At 50.5% G+C, this 20,497-nt stretch overlaps 1 protein-coding gene across 1 annotated transcript; it reads left to right on the forward strand.

Annotated features, from left to right (window-relative positions):
* The first annotated feature begins 3,298 nt into the window (after positions 1–3,298).
* Positions 3,299–14,077, forward strand: LOC129533540 (uncharacterized). Its single transcript, XM_055387077.2, has 4 exons — positions 3,299–3,447; positions 5,932–6,066; positions 7,653–10,724; positions 11,300–14,077. Exons 1-3 carry the CDS (start codon positions 3,299–3,301, stop codon positions 8,884–8,886), a joined length of 1,518 nt encoding a protein of 505 aa, XP_055243052.1. The 3' UTR covers positions 8,887–10,724; positions 11,300–14,077.
* Positions 14,078–20,497: the final 6,420 nt, after the last annotated feature.

The raw sequence follows: 20,497 nt of genomic DNA on the forward strand, positions 1-20,497 counted from the left end.
CACAGGACCATGGCCTGGAGGGACCTGTTCTGGCTGCTGTTCGTGTCGGGACCCAGCCCCACCTGACAGACGTGGGTCTAGGGATTGACTCAGATGCCTGGGCCACTTATAGTTCTGTTCTGTCGCAGAGATAAACCTAAGTGTCTAAGAAATAACAGGTACTCCACAAATGTCAGCCAAACTGCACCTTTCATTTTCTCCTTTGCAAACAACAGATTCCTCTTCTGGGTCCTCTCAGAGATGTGTTGACAATCTAGGAGGAAGTGGTAGTGGATGTGCTTTCTATACTGCATGTCCATGTGTATTAGTCCGTTTTTCATACTGCTATAGAAAACTGCCTGAGGCTGGGCACGGTGGCTCACACCTGTAATCCCAGCACTTTGGGAGGCTGAGGTGGGCAGATCACCTGAGGTCAGGAGTTTGAGACCAGCCTGGCCAACATGGTGAAACCCCATCTCTACTAAAAATACAACAATTAGCCAGGTGTGGTGGCTCGGACCTGTAGTCCCAGCTACTGGGGTGGCTGAAGCAGGAGAATTGCTTGAAACTGGGAAGCAAAGGTTGCAGTGAGCTGACAGCGTGCCACTGTACCCCAGCCTGGGCCTCCATCTCAAAACGAAAAACAAAAAGAACTACCTGAGTTTGGGTAATTTATAAAGGAAAGAGGTTTAATTGACTCACAGTTTGGCATGGCTGCGGAGGCCTCCGGAAATGTACAACCATCGCAGAAGGCGTAGGGGAAGCAAGGCACCTTCCTCACAAGGTGGCAGGAAGGAGAAGTGCCGATCGAAGCGGGGAACAGCATCTTATAATATCATCAGATCTCATGAGAACTCACTCACTATCACGAGAACAGCATGGGGAAAACTGCCCCCATGATTCAATGACCTCCACCTGGTCTCTCCCTTGACACATGGGGACAATGGGAATTGCAATTCAAGATGAAATTTGGGTGGGGACATAAAGCCTAACCATGTCACCATGTCTAGAACACAGCAATGCTCGCTCATCTTCATGTGTTCCTGTCTGAGGCGTTTGAACCAGAGCGAGTCCATCTTGAACAGGGGCTGGGTAAAATGAGGCTGAGACCTGCTGGGCTGCATTCCCAGGAGGTTAGGCATTTTTAGTCACAGGATGAGATAGGAGGTTGGCACAAGATACAGGTCACAAGACCCTGCTGATAAAACAGAATGAGATAAACAAGCCGGTACAAACATGCAAAAAACAAGAAGGTGATGAAAGTGACCTCTGATCATCCTTGCTGTTCTTTTTTTTTTTTTTTTTTTTTTTCAGTAGAGATGGGGTTTCACCATGTTGCCCAGGCTGGTCTCGAACTCCTGACCTCAAGTGATCTGCCCACCTCGACCTCCCAAAGTTCTGGGATTACAGGTGTGAGCACGCCCGGACTCACTGATCATTATATGCTAATTATAATATATTAGCATGCTAAGAGATGCTCCCACCAGTGCCAGACAGTTTACAAATATCATGGCAATATCTGGAAGTTACCTTACATGGTCTAAAAGGAGACGGGACCCTCAGTTCTGGGAAATCCGCACCCTTTTCCTGGAAAACTCATGAGTAACCCACCCCTTGTTTATTAGTATATGATCAAGGCATAACCGTAAAAATAGCCAACCAGCAGCCGTGGGGGCTGCTCTGCCTATGGAGTAGCCATTCTTTTGTTTCTTTTCTTTTTTTTGAGACGGAGTTTCGCTCTTGCAGCCCAGGCTGGAATGCAGTGGTGCAATCCTGGCTGACTGCAATCTCTACCTCCTGGATTCAAGTAATTCTCCTGCCTCAGCCTCCCGAGTAGCTGGGTTTACAGGCATGTGCCACCACACCCGGCTAATTTTGTATTTATAGTAGAGATGGGGTTTCTCTATGTTGGTCAGGCTGGCTTTGAACTCCTGACCTCAGCTGACCCGCCCACCTCGGCCTCCCAAAGTGCTGGGATTATAGGCATGGGCCACTGTGCCCGGCCCTCTTCTGTTTCTTTACTTCCCTTTTATTTATTTATTTTGTAGAGATGGGGGCTCAGTTTTTTGCCCAGGCTCAAACTATCCTCCTGCCTCGGCCTCCCAAGGTGCTGGGATTACTGGCATGAGCCACCGCGCCTGGCCCTTGTTTCCTTTCTTCTCTGATAAACTTACTTTCACTCTACTCTGTGGACTCACTCTGAATTCTTTCTTGCAGGAGCTCTAAGAACCCTCTTTTGGGGTCTGAGTCAGAACCCCTTTTCAGTAACTCCCATAGTGCTTGCCACAGAGCCCTGATCTGAAATCACCAATTCACGGCCTGCAGATGCACTAAATGAAGATGATAGTGGTGCCTCTTCCCCTGCCCAACACCATGCCCTCTGGCACAAGGAGGATGGCCACTGGCAGTGATGGGGATGGAGTAAGTGCTATGAGACTAGGAGAGGAACACCCCAGAAACACCTGAGGTCACAGAGTGAACGAGGTAGGTAAAGGAGCAAAGGGAATGGGGTCCCCACATACGTGACCCCAGGGCAGCAGTTTGGCCTGCACTGTGTCCTCCATCACAGCCCCGGTCTTAGCTGTCTAACTGCAATCTCTGCTGCTTTCAGTGAATGACCAACGAGTGGTCATTTATTGCACATCTGTTCTGGGCCTGGTGGGGGCAGCGGGAGGAGATGAAGAAGCAAAGGTTCTGCAAGGAAGTTCAAGCTGTGTGAGGAGCCGGGGGATGGCTTGCTTTTTTTTTTTTTTTTAGACAGGCTCTCACTCTGTCACCCAGGCTGGAATGCAGTGGCATGATCATGTTCACTATAGCCTCTGCCTCATGGCTCAAGGGATCCTCCCATCTCAGCTTCCCAAGTAGCTGGGACCACAGGTGTGTGTCGCCACAGCCAGCCAATTTTTTTTTTAATTTTGTGTAGAGACGGGCTCAAGTGATCCATCCGCCTCGGCATCCCAATGTGCTGGAATTCAAGAGTGAGCCACTGCACCCAGCCAAGACGGTTTTTTGTTTTGGGATTTTTTTCTTTTTTGAGATAGAGTCTCACTCTGTCAACCAGGCTGGAGTTCAGTGGCACAATCTCAGCTCACTGTAAACTCTGCCTCCCGGGTTCCAGTGATTCTCCTGTCTCAGCCTCCCGAGTACCTGGGATTACAGGCGCCCGCCACCATGCCTGGCTAACTTTTGTATTTTTAGTAGAGACAGGGTTTTGCCATTTTGGCCAGGCTGGTTTCGAACTCCTGACCTCAGGTGATCTGCCCACCTTGGCCTCCCAAAGTGCTGGGATTACAGCCGTGAGCCACTGCATCTGGCCAGGATGGCTTTTTTTGAAAGCAAGGACACGAAAGTTCAGAAAGGAAAGAAGCTGGCTGTGGCCCTCCAGCAAGCTGGCAGCCGTCCCTCACCTAAGGGTGCACTTCAGAACCTTCCTCACAGGTCATTTTACAAATGCCTCTTTGCTACCTTGTGAGGGAGGCAGGAATTACTCTTTGCTCTTATCAGATGAGAAAACCAAGGCCCAGTGAGGTAGCTGAGGCTGTCTAAGGTCACATGGGAGTCAGGAAGGGTCAAGACTAAACCCAGGTCCGCATGGTTCCAGCCTGGCTTTATCCCTGTTTCCAGACACCACCCTTCCGCCCCCGACCTCTGCCACTGGCCAGAGCCTGGCCCAGCCCTTAGGCCAATATCTTATTCCAAAATTGAATGGCAGCAGCAGAGGACGGGGGTAAATTGGGGGGTAGTTGTCCCCAGATGCCAGGACCTATGCCCTAGAGAAACCTTTGCTCTGGGGATAGCTGTGACACCCACACGCATACCTTGAGCACCTTGTCTCACCCACTCTGAGCCAACTCAGGACCCAGTGGGGGCTCACTCCACTAATTTGGAGCCTGGGCTCTGCCTCCACTTCTCTCTGCCCTGGGAACTCCATGTGCCTCCAGGGCCTCCTGAAGACACACAGGGCGAGTTAGATATTTCTCCTTTCCTGTCTCCAGTGTCCGCAACATCAAATCCTATCATTGCCACTCCAAATTGTTCTCAAAGAGGACGGCTTCTTTCTTGCTGAAATAGAGACTACACCAAGCTACAAAATACAGTGCTGGGGAGGTGAACAGGGAGGGCAGGACAGGAAGGTTCCTGGAGGAAATGAGGCCTGAAGTGGCCTTGAAGGTTGGGGCAGGGGGAAATGCTATTTCACAGAAGTGGGGCTGTGGCAGTGGGGCTGAGCACTTTAGAGGCACACACTGAGGAATTGCAGGAGGAGGAGGAAGGGGTGTTATGAAATGCCTGGAGTTTCCAGGAAATAGTTTAGATTTCATGTTTAGTAGAATCAGAACTGCTTTGGGATGAGAACTCGTACCTCTGTCCCTCACTCTATGGGTTCCTGCAAGCCGCTCTCCCTCTTGGCCTTGAGATTCCCATTGGTTCAATGAAGAGATAGGACCCAATGATTTCTAGGTGACATCCAAAGGATATCATGTTTCTAGCAGATAATGCTAGGTGCCCAAATATCCACATTCTCCTTTCATCATCAAAGAGCTTGAGATGGTACATATGTAGGTTTGTTATATAACAAAAAAAATCCATTTATAAATAAAAATATTTTTAAAAACAAAGAGCTTGCGATGGGCCCACAGACACTCAGCTAAAGACGTCTCATAGGTTGTCCTTGCAGCTAAGTGGGGCCACGAGACTAGGCTTTAACCAATGGCCTGAGAGTTACAGTGATTTTTGCCATTCTGTTTTTAGGAATGGATGTGTCTGCCTGTGGCAGATTATATTTTTCAAAGATGACCACAAAAATATCTCCTATCTCATGTGTGATTCTACAGTGGGGTCTGTGTCCTCTCTTCTTGAATGTGTGTGCACTTGTGACTGCTTTGACTAACAGAGTATGGGGTAGGATGCCATGTGACTTCTGAGGCTGGGTCACGGAAAGCAATTGTTATGAGTTAAATTGCATGTCCCCGCCCCCCACCAAATTCATATGATGCAGTCTTAATTCCTGCTGCCTCCGAATGTGACCTTATTTAGAAAGAGAATCATCGTGGATCTAATTAGTTAAGATTAGGTCATACTGCAGTGTGTGAGACCCTAATCCCGTAGGACTGGTCTTATAAAGAGGGTAATTTGGGCACAGAAACAGACATGCATAGAGGGAAGACGATGTGAAGAAACACAGCTCAGACACCCATCTTCAAGGCAAGGAGAGAGGCCTGGAACAGATCAGAAGGAATCAACCCTGCCAACACCTTCATTTCAGACTGCTAGCCTCCAGAACTGTCGTTTAAACACCCAGTCTGTGACTCTTTATTATGGCAGTATGGTATGAGACCACCACTTCTCCTGTTGTCCTTCCCAGTTTCTCCCTAACCTCCCCTTTTCCCTAGTTTATAAGACAGGAGAAAACGGAGAAAGCAAAAAGTTGGAAAGAAACAGAAGAAAGATAAATAGCTAGACGACCTTGGCGCCACCACCTGGCCCTGGTGGTTAAAATAATAATAATATCAACCCCTGACCAAAACTACTGGTGTTATCTGTAAATTCCAGACATTGTGTGAGAAAGCACTGTAAAACTTTTTGTACTGTTAGCTGATGTATGTAGCCCCCAGTCACGTTCCTCACGCTTACTTGATCTATGATGACTCTTTCACGTAGACCCCTTAGAGCTGTAAGCCCTTCAAAGGGCTAGGAATTTCTTTTTGGGGGAGCTCGGCTCTTAAGATGCGACTCTGCCGATGCTCCCGGCCGAATAAAAACCTCTTCCTTCTTTAATCCGGTGTCTGAGGAGTTTTGTCTGCGACTCATCCTGCTACATTTCTTGGTTCCCTGACTGGGAAGCGAGGTAATTGATGGACGGAGGGTCGAGGCAGCCCCTTAGGTGGCTTAGGCCTGCCCTGTGGAGCATCCCTGTGGGGGACTCTGGCCAGCTTGAGTGACGCGGATCCTGAGAGCACTCCCGGGTAGGCAATTGCCCCGGTGGAACGCGTCATCAGAGCAGTGCGTGGCAGGCCCCCGTGGAGGATCAACGCAGTGGCTGAACACCGGGAAGGAATGGGCACTTGGAGTCCGGACATTTGAAACTTGGTAAGACTGGTCTTTGGAACTTGCCCACTCCATCTGAGTGGAAGCGTGGCCTGATCACCCATGGCGTGCCTGTACCGGCACTTTGGTTTTTGTTTTTGACTTGACTTGAATTGCTTGATATTTTGGTTTTGGTTTTGACCTGGCTTGGACTTCTGGATACTCGGATTTTGGTTTTGATTCTGGTTTGGTGTAAACTGAAAAAGTGTGTGTGTGCCCTTTTTACCTGTTCTTTGTTCTGTGGTGTGTGTGTGGTGTAAGCTCGGTGTTTTGTCTCGAGGAAACACGGGTCAGACACAAAGTAAGCCTACTCCTCTAGGAACTGTGTTGAAAAATTTTAAGAAGGGATTTAATGGACACTGTGGGGTTACTATGACACCAGGGAAACTTAGAACTTTGTGTGAAATAGATTGGCCAACATTAGAAGTGGGATGGCCATCAGAAGGAAGCCTGGACAGGTCCCTTGTTTCTAAGGTGTGGCACAAGGTAACTGGTAAGTCAGGACATTCAGACCAGTTCCCATGCATAGACCCTTGGTGACAGCTGGTGCTAGACCCCCCACAGTGGCTGAGAGGACAGGCAGCAGCAGTGCTAGTAGCAAAGGGACAGATAGCCAAGGAAGGATCCCGCTCCACCGTCTGAGGGAAACCAACTCCTAAAGTTCTGTTCAACCCAACATCAGAAGATACATTGCAGGAGATGGCACCAGTGATCCCAGTGGTGCCCTCCCCTTACCAGGGAGAGGGGCTTCCCACTTTTGAGTCCACAGTGCTTGTACCTCCGCAAGACAAACACATCCTTAGGCCACCCAGAGTAGACAAGAGAGGAGGTGAAGCCTCGGGAGAAACCCCTCCCTTGGCAGCTCGTTTAAGACACAAAACTGGGATACAAATACCCCTGAGAGAGCAGCGGTATACTGGAATAGATGAGGATGGTCACGTGGCGGAGAGGTGTGTTTTTGGGTACCAGCCCTTCACCTCTGCCCACCTTCTCAACTGGAAAAGCAACACCCCATCCTATACTGAAAAGCCACAAGCTCTAATTGATTTGCTCCAAACTATTATCCAGACCCATAACCCCACTAGGGCTTATTGCCACCAGTTGCTCATGTTCCTCTTTAACACAGACGAAAGGCGGAGAGTGCTCCAAGCAGCAACTAAGTGGCTAGAGGAACATGCACCGACTGATTACCAAAACCCCCAAGAGTATGTAAGGACCCAGTTACTGGGAACCTACCCCCAGTGGGACCCAGATGAAAGACAGGATATGCAAAGGCTAAACCGATACAGGGAAGCTCTCTTGGAAGGATTAAAGAGGGGAGCCCAGAAGGCCACAAACATTAACAAGGTCTCTGAGGTCATTCAGGGAAAAGAAGAAAGTCCAGCACAATTCTACGAGAGACTGTGTGAGGCCTATCATATGTATACTCCCTTTGGTCCCGATAGCCCTGAAAATCAGTGCATGATTAACATGGCTTTAGTTATTCAAAGCACAGAAAACATTAGAAGAAAACTGCAGAAACAGGCTGGGTTTGCAAGGATGAACACATCACAGTTATTAGAAATAGCTAACCAGGTGTTTGTAAACAGGGATGCAGTAAGCCGTAAGGAAAACCAGAAAGAGAATGAACGTCAGGCCCAGCGAAACGCCGATCTGTTAGCTGCAGCAATCAGAGGGGACCCCCCAAAGAGGCAAGGGAAGGGGGCCCCCGGGAAAGAAACTCAGCCTGGCTGTCAGAGCTTGCAGCGTAATCAGTGTGCTTATTGTAAAGAAACAGGACATTGGAAGAACAAGTGCTCTCAGCTAAAAGGAAAACAAGGTGACTTGGAGCAGGAGGCACCAGACAAGGAGGAAGGGGCCCTGCTCAACCTGGCAGAAGGGTTATTGGACGGAGGGGGACTGGGCTCAAGGGCCCCCAAAGAGCCTATGGTCAGGATGACAGTTGGGGGTAAAGACATTGATTTTCTTGTAGATACCGGTGCTGAACATTCGGTAGTAACCGCCCCGGTCACCCCCTTATCCAAAAAGACTATTGACATAATCGGAGCCACGGGAGTTTCAGCAAAACAAGCTTTCTGCTTGCCCCGGACTTGTACTGTAGGAGGACATAAAGTGATTCATCAGTTTTTGTACATGCCTGACCGTCCCTTGCGCTTGTTGGGAAGGGACTTGCTTAGCAAGCTGAGAGCCACTATCTCTTTTACAGAGCATGGCTCTTTGCTGCTAAAGTTACCCAGAACGGGAGTCATTATGACCCTTACGGTCCCCCGAGAGGAGGAATGGAGACTTTTCTTAACTGAGTTGGGCCAAGAGATAAGACCAGCTCTGGCTAAGTGGTGGCCAAGAGTGTGGCCGGAAGACAACCCTCCAGGGTTGGCAGTCAACCAAGGCCCCATACTTATAGAAGTTAAGCCTGGGGACCAGCCGGTTAGGCAAAAACAGTACCCGGTCCCCAGAGAAGCTCTTGAAGGTATCCAGGTCCATCTCAAGTGCCTAAGAACCTTTGGAATTAAAGTTCCTTGTCAGTCTCCATGGAACACTCCCCTCCTGCCTGTTCCCAAGCCTGGGACCAAGGACTACAGGCCGGTACAGGATTTGCGCTTGGTTAATCAAGCTACAGTGACTTTACATCCAACAGTACCTAACCCGTACACGTTGTTGGGGTTGCTGCCAGCTGAGGACAGCTGGTTCACCTGCTTGGACCTGAAAGACGCTTTCTTTAGCATCAGATTAGCCCCTGAGAGCCAGAAGCTACTTGCCTTTCAGTGGGAAGATCCGGAGTCAGGTGTCACTACTCGGTACACTTGGACCCGGGTTCCCTAAGGGTTCAAGAACTCCCCCACCATCTTTGGGGAGGTGTTGGTTCCAGACCACCAGAAGTCTCCCACCAGAGACCTAGGCTGTGTGTTGCTCCAGTATGTTGATCTTTTGCTGGGACACCCCACGGCAGTCGGGTGCACCAAGAGAACAGACACTCTACTCCGGCACCTGGAGGACTGTGGGTATAAGGTGTCCAAGAAAAAAGCTCAGATCTGCCAACAGCACGTACGTTACTTGGGATTTACTATCCGACAGGGGGAGCGCAGCCTGGGATCAGAAAGAAAGCGGGTCATTTGCAATCTACCGGAGCCTAAGATCAGAAGGCAGGTGAGGGAATTCTTAGGAGCTGTGGGGTTTTGCAGACTGTGGATCCCAAACTTTGCAGTATTAGCTAAGCCTTTGTGTGAGGTCACTAAGAGGTGGGGGGACCGGGACCTTTTGAATGCGGATCCCAACAACAGCAAGCCTTTCATGAGTTAAACGAAAAACTTATGTCAGCCCCAGCCCTGGGGCTATCCGATCTGACAAAGCCTTTTACATTGTATGCGTCAGAGAGAGAAAAGATGGCAGTTGGAGTTTTAACCCAAACTGTGGGGCCCTGGCCGAGGCCGGTGGCCTACGTCTCTAAACAACTAGACGGGGTTGCTAAAGGATGGCCCCCATGTTTGAGGGCCTTGGCACCAACTGCCCTGCTAGTACAAGAAGCAGATAAGCTGACTCTTGGGCAAAACCTGAACATAAAGGCCCCCCATGCTGTGGTGACTTTAATGAATACTAAAGGACATCATTAGCTAGCGAATGCTAGACTCACCAAGTACCAAAGTTTGCTCTGTGAAAATCCCCATAAAACCATTGAAGTTTGTAACACCCTGAACCCCACTACCTTGCTCCCGGTATCAGAGAGCCCTGTCTAGCATGATTGTGTAGAAGTATTGGACTCAGTTTACCCTAGCAGACCTGACCTCCGGGACCAGCCTTGGGCATCAGTAGACTGGGAACTATACGTGGATGGGAGCAGCTTCATCAACCCACAAGGAGAGAGATTTGCAGGGTATGCGGTGGTAACCCTGGACACTGTTGTTGAAGCCAGATCATTGCCCCAGGGCACTTCAGCCCAGAAAGCTGAACTCATTGCTTTCATTCAGGCCTTAGAACTCAGTGAAGGTAAGACTGTCAACATTTACACTGACTCTCGGTATGCCTTTTTAACCCTTCAAGTGTATGGAGCATTATATAAAGAAAAGCGCCTATTGAACTCCGGGGGAAAGGACATAAAATATCAACAAGAAATCTTGCAATTATTAGAAGCAGTATGGAAACCACACAAGGTGGCCGTTATGCATTGCAGAGGACACCAGCGAGCTTCCACCTTGGTGGGTTTGCGGAATTCCCACGCTGACTTACAGGCTCGAAAAGCAGCATCTGCTCCCTTCCGGGCATCAGTCACAGCACCTCTGCTCCCTCAAGCGCCTGATGTTTTACCTACTTATTCTAAAGAAGAAAAGGACTTTCTCCAGGCAGAGGGAGGACAAGTGATGGAGGAAGGATGGATTCCGTTACCAGATGGGAGAGTAGCTGTGCCGCAGCTGCTAGGAGCCGCAGTCGTACTGGCTGTGCATGAAACCACCCATCTAGGTCAGGAATCACTTGAAAAGTTGTTAGGCCGGTATTTCTACATCTTGCATTTGCAGCCCTTGCCAAAACGGTGACGCAGTGGTGTGTTACCTGCCCAAAGCATAATGCGAAGCAAGGTCCAGCTGTTTCGCCCGTCATACAAGCTTATGGAGCAGCCCCCTTTGAAGATGTCCAGGTGGACTTCACAGAGATGCCAAAGTGTGGAGGTAACAAGTATTTACTAGTTCTTGTGTGTACCTACTCTGGTGGGTGGAGGCTTATCCAACACAAACTGAGAAAGCTCGTGAAGTAACCTGTGTGCTTCTTCAAGATCCTATTCCTAGATTTGGACTGCCCTTACGGATCGGCTCAGATAACGGGCCGGCATTTGTGGCTGACTTGGTACAGAAGAGGGTAAAGGTATTGGGGATCACATGGAAACTGCATGCTGCCTACCGGCCTCAGAGTTCCAGAAAGGTGGAGTGCATGAATCGGACTATCAAAAATAGTTTAGGGAAAGTATGTCAGGAAACAGGATTAAAATGGATACAGGCTGTCCCTATGGTATTATTTAAAATTAGATGTACCCCTTCTAAAAGAACAGGATATTCCCCTTATGAAATATTGTATCATAGGCCCCCTCCCATATTGCAGGGACTTCCAGGCACTCCCCGAGAGTTAGGTGAAATTGAGTTACAGCGACAGCTACAGGCTTTAGGAAAAATTACACAAACAATCTCAGCCTGGGTAAATGAGAGATACCCTGTTAGCTTGTTCTCCCCAGTTCACCCTTTCTCCCCAGGTAATCGAGTGTGAATCAAGGACTGGAACGTAACTTCTTTGTGCCCACGGTGGAAAGACCCCAGACTGTCGTCCTGACCACTCCCACCGCTGTGAAGGTAGAGGGAATCCCGGCCTGGATCCACCAGAGCCGTGTAAAACCTGCAGCGCCTGAAACCTGGGAGGCAAGACCAAGCCCAGACGACCCTTGCAGAGTGACCCTGAAGAAGACGACAAGCCCTGCTCCAGTCACACCCGGAAGCTGACTGGTCCACGCACGGCCGAAGCATGAGGAAGCACATCGTGGGATTCATTTTTCTTAAATTCTGGACTTACACAGTAAGGGCTTCAACTGACCTTACTCAAACTGGGGACTGTTCCCAGTGTATTCATCAGGTCACTGAGGTAGGATAGCAAATTAAAACAATCTTTCTGTTCTATAGTTATTATGAATATATGGGAATGTTAAAAGAAACTTGTTTGTATAATGCCACTCAGTACAAGGTATGTAGCCCGGGAAATGACCGACCTGATGTGTGTTATAACCCATCTGAGCCCCCTGCAACCACCATTTTTGAAATAAGATTAAGAACTAGCCTTTTCCTAGGTGACACAAGTAAAATAATAACTAGAACAGAAGAAAAAGGAATCCCCAAACAAATAATTTTAAGATTTGATGCTTGTGCAGCCATTAATAGTAACAAGCTAGGAACAGGATGTGGTTCTCTTAACTGGGAAAGGGGCTACAGAGTAGAAAATAAATATGTTTGTCATGAGTCAGGGGTTTGTGAAAATTGTGCCTTTTGGCCATGTGTTATTTGGGCTACTTGGAAAAAGAACAAAAAAGACCCAGTTCATCTTCAGAAGGGGGAAGCCAACCCTTCCTGTGCTGCCGGTCACTGTAACCCACTAGAACTAATAACTACCAATCCCCTAGATCCCCATTAGAAAAAGGGAGAACGTGTAACCCTGGGGATCGATGGGACGGGGTTAAACCCCCAAGTTGCCATTTTAATTAGAGGGGAGGTCCACAAGCGCTCTCCCAAGCCAGTATTTCAAACCTTTTATGAGGAGCTGAATCTGCCAGCACCAGAACTTCCGAAAAAGACAAAAAATTTGTTTCTCCAGTTAGCAGAAAATGTAGCTCATTCCCTTAATGTTACTTCTTGTTATGTATGCGGGGGAACCACTATCAGAGACCGATGGCCTTGGGAAGCCCGAGAGTTGGTGCCTACTGATCCAGCTCCTGATGTAATTCCAGTTCAGAAGGCCCAAGCTAGCAACTTCTGGGTCCTAAAAACCTCAATTATTGGACAATACTGTATAGCTAGAGAAGGGAAAGTCTTTATCATCCCTGTAAGAAAGCTTAACTGTATAGGACAGAAGTTGTACAACAGCACAACAAAGACAATTACTTGGTGGGGCCTAAACCACACTGAAAAGAACCCATTTAGTAAATTTTCTAAATTAAAAACTGCCTGGGCTCATCCAGAATCTCATCAGGACTGGGCAGCTCCCGCTGGACTATACTGGATATGTGGGCACGGAGCCTACATTCGGTTACCTAATAAATGGGCAGGCAGTTGTGTTATTGGCACTATTAAGCCGTCCTTTTTCTTATTACCCATAAAAACGGGTGAGCTCCTAGGTTTCCCTGTCTATGCCTCCCAAGAGAGGCATAGTTATAGGAAACTGGAAAGATAATGAGTGGCCCCCTGAAAGGATCATACAGTATTATGGGCCTGCCACATGGGCACAAGACAGCTCATGGGGATACTGAACCCCCATCTACATGCTCAATCAGATCATATGGTTGCAGGCCATCTTAGAAATAATTACTAATGAAACTTTGACTGTTTTAGCTTGGCAGGAAACCCAAATGAGGAATGCTATCTATCAGAATAGGCTGGCCTTGGACTACTTGCTAGCAGCTGAAGGAGGAGTTTGTGAAAAATTTAACTTAACCAGTTGCTGCCTACAAATAGATCATCAAGGACAGGTGGTTGAAAACATAGTCAGGGACATGACAAGGTGGCACATGTGTCTGTACAGGTTTGGCACGAGTTTGATCCTGAGTCTTTCTTTGGAAAATGGTTTCCAGCTACAGGAGGATTAAAAACCCTCATTGTAGGCGTAGTGCTAGTAATAGGAACTTGCTTGCTGCTCCCCTGTGTATTACCCTTGCTTTTTCAAATGATAAAATGTTTTGTTGCTACTTTGGTTCATCAAAAAACTTCAGCACACGTGTATTATATGAATCACTATCGCTCTATCTCGCAAAGAGACTCAGAAAGTGAGGATGAGAGTGAGAACTCCCACTAAAAAGTGAAAATTCTCAAAGGGGGGGAATATGGTACGAGACCACCACTTCTCCTGTTGTCCTTCCCAGTTTCTCCCCAACCTCCCCTTTTCCCTAGTTTATAAGACAGGAGAAAACGGAGAAAGCAAAAAGTTGGAAAGAAACAGAAGAAAGATAAATAGCTAGACGACCTTGGTGCCACCACCTGGCCCTGGTGGTTAAAATAATAATAATATCAACCCCTGACCAAAACTACTGGTGTTATCTGTAAATTCCAGACATTGTGTGAGAAAGCACTGTAAAACTTTTTGTACTGTTAGCTGATGTATGTAGCCCCCAGTCACATTCCTCACGCTTACTTGATCTATGATGACTCTTTCACGTAGACCCCTTAGAGCTGTAAGCCCTTCAAAGGGCTAGGAATTTCTTTTTGGGGGAGCTCGGCTCTTAAGATGCGACTCTGCCGATGCTCCCGGCCGAATAAAAACCTCTTCCTTCTTTAATCCGGTGTCTCAGGAGTTTTGTCTGCGACTCGTCCTGCTACAGCAGCCCTAGCAAACTAAATAGCAATGCCATCTTCATCCAATTCTCTGGAAATAAGCGGGAAGCCAGCTACCATGTAAGTCCAACTACCCCAAGAATATCATGCTGGAGAGCCCATTTGTAGGTACGACAGTCAACAGCCCCTGCTGAACTCGACAGCCGGCACCAGCATGGGAGTGAGACTCCTCAGGCATCAGCCCGGTGGATCATTTAGATAACTGCAGATCTGCCAGCCTCTGATGGTATCCGCATGTGAGACTCAAAGCAAGAACTGCTGAGGTGAGCGCTTCCTGATCCTGACCCACAAAATCATGAGTGACATACAATGGTTGTTTGAGGCTGCCAAGTTTTAGGGTAACTTATTATACAGCATAGTAACCAGAGCACCTACCCTCTCCCTTCCCCCACTTGCCACTGGCTGGAACACAGATGAGGTCATGGCAGGCTGTCTTCAGTCCTGTAAATGACATAGATGAGGGCATGGGGAAGCCACAAATGAGGAGCCTGGGCTTTTGGATGCCCTCATGGAGCAGAGAGGCCAACTCCCCAGATGTCACTTGCATTTCAGGTAAGAGAAATAAATTTCCATTCTGTTTAAGTCACTGTTAATTCTATCTGTTTTTTTAAGCCAAATCAATATCCTAGTAATATCATATATGTAAAACGAACAGCTCAGAGTCTAGCACATAAATAAGTGCTTTTTGGAAGAGGTAATTATTGCTATTATATTATTATACTAATAATAGTTATTAATAATATTATTACCCTAAACTGCTCAACACTCCTCAAAATGAACATGAGGTGGACCCATGTCACTGATGGTCAATGAGACATGTCAAGCTGGGCAAAAATTGTCTGTGGTCATGCCTAATTCATACCAGGTCTCTCTTCCATCCACCTTAAACTGACTACAGCTCTCCCAGGCAGACCAATAGATAAGGGATCACAGACACCAGTGCACAGACACATCCTCCCACTCCCCACCCACACAGTGAGCCGAAGCTTCGGGTAGCCACCGTATGCTCCCATCCCACCTGTCCTATCGCAGGAGAGAAGACAGGCAGCAAAATGGGATGGAAAGTGGGTCTAAGATAATGAGTGGGGAGAGGGAGCCAGAGAAACTAACTCCATCCCCAGGAAATCAGGCAAGGCTTCCGGGACGAGGTGACCACTATCCTGAGAGTATCTTCCAGGCTGAAGAGAGGGAAAGGGCTCTCTGCAAGCAGGGAGAGTGGCCTGGGCAAAGGCACAGAGCATCAGAATCCACATAGCCAGTGACCTACACCTGCCTCTTCAGCTTCACCCTTTCAGCTCTACCTCCAGGGAGGCTGGAGGGCAGCACAGGGGAGGGTGGGTGTCAGAGCCCTGTGGCCCCCTGGGGACCTGTGTCCAAGCAGGGACCTCCTCTGCAGCTATGGCAGAGTTAGCTTTAGAGTCTTCTCTTCTTCCAGAGCCATGGAACTGCAAACAGTACTTCAAAACCCTGATCCACACAGGGATGCCTGCAGTCTTCCTGTCGTTTTCACCCTCTCTGGGTCAAAGACTTTGGCCTCAACCCTGATTCTCCCCCTCATCTCCTAGCCCCCTGCAAGATTTGGGCAGGTCTTGCTGAACTAGAGGCCCAGGAGACATCCCATAGATACAGGAGGCTGCATCTGGAGACATCCCATAGATACAGGAGGCTGAGGAAGGAGACATAGGCCTTTCCTTCCTGAGGCCCCAGGAGGGAGACAAGACACAGAGACACAGACAGAACTCTCAGTGAACAGAGCAGAGGCCCTGAGAGCTGGGCAGCCAGAGAGGGCAGGAAGAGTGCAATTAGGCAATCAAGGCAAGCTTCTTGGAGGAAAGGGGCAGGAAAGGGTGGATGTCAGGGGAGATCACCCTACAGGCAGGCTCTGGAATCGGTGCAGAATGGTGAGTTTAAACATCCACAGCGCCTTTAGGCTTCAGTATCTAGTCCAGGGGAGGCGGGTACATGGGAGGGTGTCCCTATGGCCTTGTCACTAGGAAAGCACAATTCGTGACTTATCCACCGAGTGTGGATTCAGCGAGATGAGAGAGGGCGGTTTTTTAGCGATCGGGCAGCCTCCACACTCCCCATTGCTCCTCTGCTCGGGGAAAGGGGGACGGTAGAAATTACTTGCCTCTCCCGCGGCTCCTGTCCACGCTCCCTGCCCCTTCTTCCAGAACCCCATCCACCCCTGCCCTCACTCAACTAGAGTTCCTTCCGCAGCAGCCCCTGGTCTCGGCGCTGTCGAGCCCCAGGCTGGGTGGTCGAGTTTTCCTTGGGCTCGAGCAGAGGGAACCCCCGCGCCCGCCCCAGCCTTGTCCTGGAGCGCCTCTGTCCGAGTAGGTTTTCTCTCCTCTGGCCCCCACGCCTCCACCCTCCACTTCCACGAGACGCCACCTCCACGAAGGAGAAAGGAAAGAAAATACAAAGGCACACATTCCGTTTCTGTGGAATTCGCTCTTTATTTTGGGACCAGGGAAGGACCACACACAGCCCTGCAGCTCAGGGGGCGGGGACATCCAGACGCGGGACTGTAGTACCCGAACCCTGCCCAGACGCCGCTGTCGGGAGGCGGAATCCGGGTTTCCAGGGTCGGGACTGAACATGCAAATGAGGTGGGCGTGGTCTGCAGGTCTCCCAGGAGGCCTCGGGTGTCCTCACCACAGGTCTGCGCCTCCCGCCTGCGGGAGCGAAGGGAAAGGAATCCGATCTGGGGAGGCAAGCCTGGGAGACGTCGTAAGTGATGGACCAGGGTGGGGCCAGACCGCGCTCTCGGAGGCAGGATGTTATGTGACTTGATGGGGGCGCTTTTACCGCCACCTGCCGAGGCGGTCCTCGCCGTCTGGGAAGAACGTTTTGGAGAGGCGCGCGACCGGGCGGTCTAGTTTCCCATACCTGAGGGCGGGGCCTGGAAGGGCGCGGTCAGATCTAGCCACGCCCCCGGTGGAGCGGGGCCGCAGGGGGAGAGCCCCAAGGGTCCCGCTCCGCCCGCCCCGCGCCTGCGCTCACGACGGCTGAGTGACCAGGATGAGGTAGTGGCGAGGATAGGCATAGCAGCGGCTCAGCTACCCCAGGAAGGCGTCTTCGCCGGGAGCCTCGGGTTTGATGGGGTAGGCATCGACCAGCGCCCCCAGGTAGACGAGCAGGGCCAAAAGCACTGTGGCCATGAGAGGCCACGACCTGCGAACCGACACCACCTGGGAAGGCGACATTGGGGTGTGGGTCACTCCGAGCCTCGACCCTCCACGGCGGGAGGCTGCGGCTGCCGTCGGGGCCGTGCTCCGGTGCTCTCCCTGGGGCTGGTAGCGGACCAAGGTTCAGCCACCAGCTTGCCATATGTTCTCCGGCACTGCACCGTCTCCTGCCTCAGTTTCCTAATCTGTCAGAGGGACATAAGCCCTGCCTGACGTAACCCCACCCCCACCCCCGCTGCTGTCCAGAGAGGTAGATTAAAGAGGGTTGTGCTGGCAACGGGACTCCCGGGCCTCCTTCCCACCTCCAATGGCCCCCTCCAATCCAGTTTCCCACCACTCACCCCCAGCTTCCACCATCCCAGCCTCAGTTTCCCCACAAAACAGCCTGGATTTCCCAGTACCAGACCATGCTTGAGCTCCAGCCACTCACAGCGACAGCTTGTGAAGCAGATGAGCAGGAGGTGGAAGGCGAGGAAAGTTTCAAGGGCTGCACTGGGACAGGTCAAGCTGAGGCCTCCTCTGCTCAGGGCTTTCCTTTCGGGGCTTATATCCCCGCCTGGAAAGGAAAGGGAGTCCCACGGGGAGGGGGAGCCAGCAGGGGGTGCGCCCTTCTTCCTCCTTCCACCCGCACCAGATCCTTGAGCTTACGCTCAGCCACTGTGTGACGTCTCCACCTCATAGGAGCTCAGGGGGCAGCTGCCATGCTCAGATTTGGGGTCCCACTGGATGGGGTACCTAGCCTGAACCCTGTGTTCAGCCCACAGCCCCCCAGGGGCAGGTCCAGCCTCCTGAGGAAGTGAAGTGGTTGGATTAGACTCCTGGGGCAGCCCCTAGGACCAGGAATGAGATTCTGTCTTCCCTAGCCAGTCCATGGTGGGAGTGGGGGGTGGGAGGGTAGACACATTTCTTCCAGCCTGTGGGATCTGTGACCACTCCTTCCAAAACACAACTCTTTTCAGCCTCTGCTCAGTAATACCTTGGAGAAGGGCTGAGGAGTGACAGGACCTCTGGGGGAAAGTCTTCTCCTGGAGGCAGGGGTGGGAGCACCTGACCTTGGGCTCCTGGCCTGCAGTTTATGATATCCTGGGGGAGAGGCCTCTCTGAACACTCCATTATGTTCTCTCTCCATTAAAGAGTTGGGAAAAGAGGCAGGAGGAGGCAGAAGCCAGTCCCCCCACCAGAAGCAGCTGAGTCAGCTACCTGTGTATCCAGCCTGGCACACAAAGACCCTGGTCCAGCCATGTGTGGCATAGAGCCCTCTCCCCAGGCAATGTCCCCACCCCTATGCAGGTGTCAATCAGGGCACTGGTGTCTTCTGGGCCTGAGTGATGCCAAGCCTTCCCAAGCACATGCCACTCTCCCCAGCCCATGGCAGTCTCCACTGGGCTCTGAAGCCCAGATCCTTTGAAGGAAAGGACTCATGTTCATTAAGCACCTACTGTGCACCGGGTAGTACATAATTTCAGACATCACAAAACAATGAGATGAGTTTATCTCCATTTTCCAGATGAGGAAATTGAAGCCCTGATGAAGCAGCCAAAGTCACCCATGATTCAAACAGGAAAAGGAGGGTGAGGCAGACCCCAGGAAGAGGACCTCTCAATTGTGAGGGACAGAAAGGCTCAGCACCTGGAGTAGCCATGTGGTGCCAGAGGCAGGCCTGGGAGCAGGGACCGGAAGCCTAAGTCTGGGGCCCACCACCCACTATGAGAGGCTGAGTAGGGGAAGGGCCTCCAGAATGCCAACCCCCTCAAACCCACCTGCCCAGTAGGAGAGAGGGCTGTGGGAAGGTCTCTCCATAAAGCCCTTCCAGCTTCCTCTCCCTGGCCTGGCCAGACCTCCAGTACTTCCAGATGTCCCATCAACCCATGGGGGCTGAAGGGGCCAACTTGTCCAGGCCGCTGGTTCTGAGCCAGCCCCTCCAGCCCCAGGACAGATGGCTGTGGGTGCTATTTTTAGAGCTCTCCTGAGAGGAAGAGTTCAGGGCTCTCTCAGTCACTCTTTTATGGGTTCAGTCACCTGCATTCTCCGCAGATGGCTCCTTATCAGCCAGTCAGGCCCCATGGGACCACACATCCCAGGAAACACCAGGGTGCCCTGCTGAGCATGGAGGTGGAAGAGGACACCAGGACAAGGGGACATAGATCCTACCTTTGAAGGAAGGAGAAAAATCATTCTTCTTAGGGACCCCTCATCCTGGGGGGCAAGGCACGGCCCTGTCCTTCAAGAACTCCAGTCTCAAAGAAAGGACATGGCCGTATCATGGGGGATCCTCAGTCTGAGGCGTTCTCAGAACACAGATACAGAGAGACAAACAGAGAGACAGCTGTTGTCCTGTTTGGAGGGGTGACAGCAGAAATCAAAGAATTGCACTCCTCCATGGAAAGATAAAAGACAGGTGCTCACCCTGGGATGGAGGGGGCAGTGGGAGCTTGTTAGTACATCTGTGATCCCAGGGGTCAGGGCCTACAGAAGGACCCTGCAGGCTAATGGGGGCAAGGATACCAGAGAGTAGGGGCCTGTTTGCTCTTCTGACCCTGCAGCACTAACCATGGGGGGATAGGGAGTTTCTAGTGCACTGATTCCAGGCAGAGAGATGGAGCCTGTGAGATGTCCACAGGGAATCTGACATCTCTGGAACCCCGTCATGTCTTGGGGAATATGGGGTCCAAGGACAGATGGGAAGACAGGAGAGACATTATAGAAGCTAAAGGGTATGGGATGGCCTGAATTTGGGCTACAACCTCTGAAGAAGTCACTTCCTCATTTATAGCCAAAGTAAATGGGCACCCAGATAGTCTCAGTGTGGACCAGGAGCCAGCCTCATACATCCCTCCAAGCCCTCCCTATCCATCATACTCCCACCCTCCAATTTCACTCCCCACTTACAGGGCAAGCCGATTGGTTCATTAATCACTGCCTCCTCATCAGAGAGCTTGTTAACTTGTTGATTAGTGGGGAGTATGTCTCAGCCCTCGGTCAATGGGCTCGGCTACATCCATCCACACACCCACACCCATCATTGATGCATGACTCAGTGGTCATGAGACATGTCTGGGGGTTGGGGGGCTGACATCTGTGAGGGCAGAAAGTTCAGACACAATTTTTTTGTAGATGTTTGAGACCACAGCCTGCCTCCAACTTGTCCTTGAAGGGTAGGGGACAGAATCA

This window comes from Gorilla gorilla, chromosome 4 (assembly GCF_029281585.2).
Source record: "Gorilla gorilla gorilla isolate KB3781 chromosome 4, NHGRI_mGorGor1-v2.1_pri, whole genome shotgun sequence".
Classification (NCBI taxonomy): domain Eukaryota; kingdom Metazoa; phylum Chordata; class Mammalia; order Primates; family Hominidae; genus Gorilla; species Gorilla gorilla.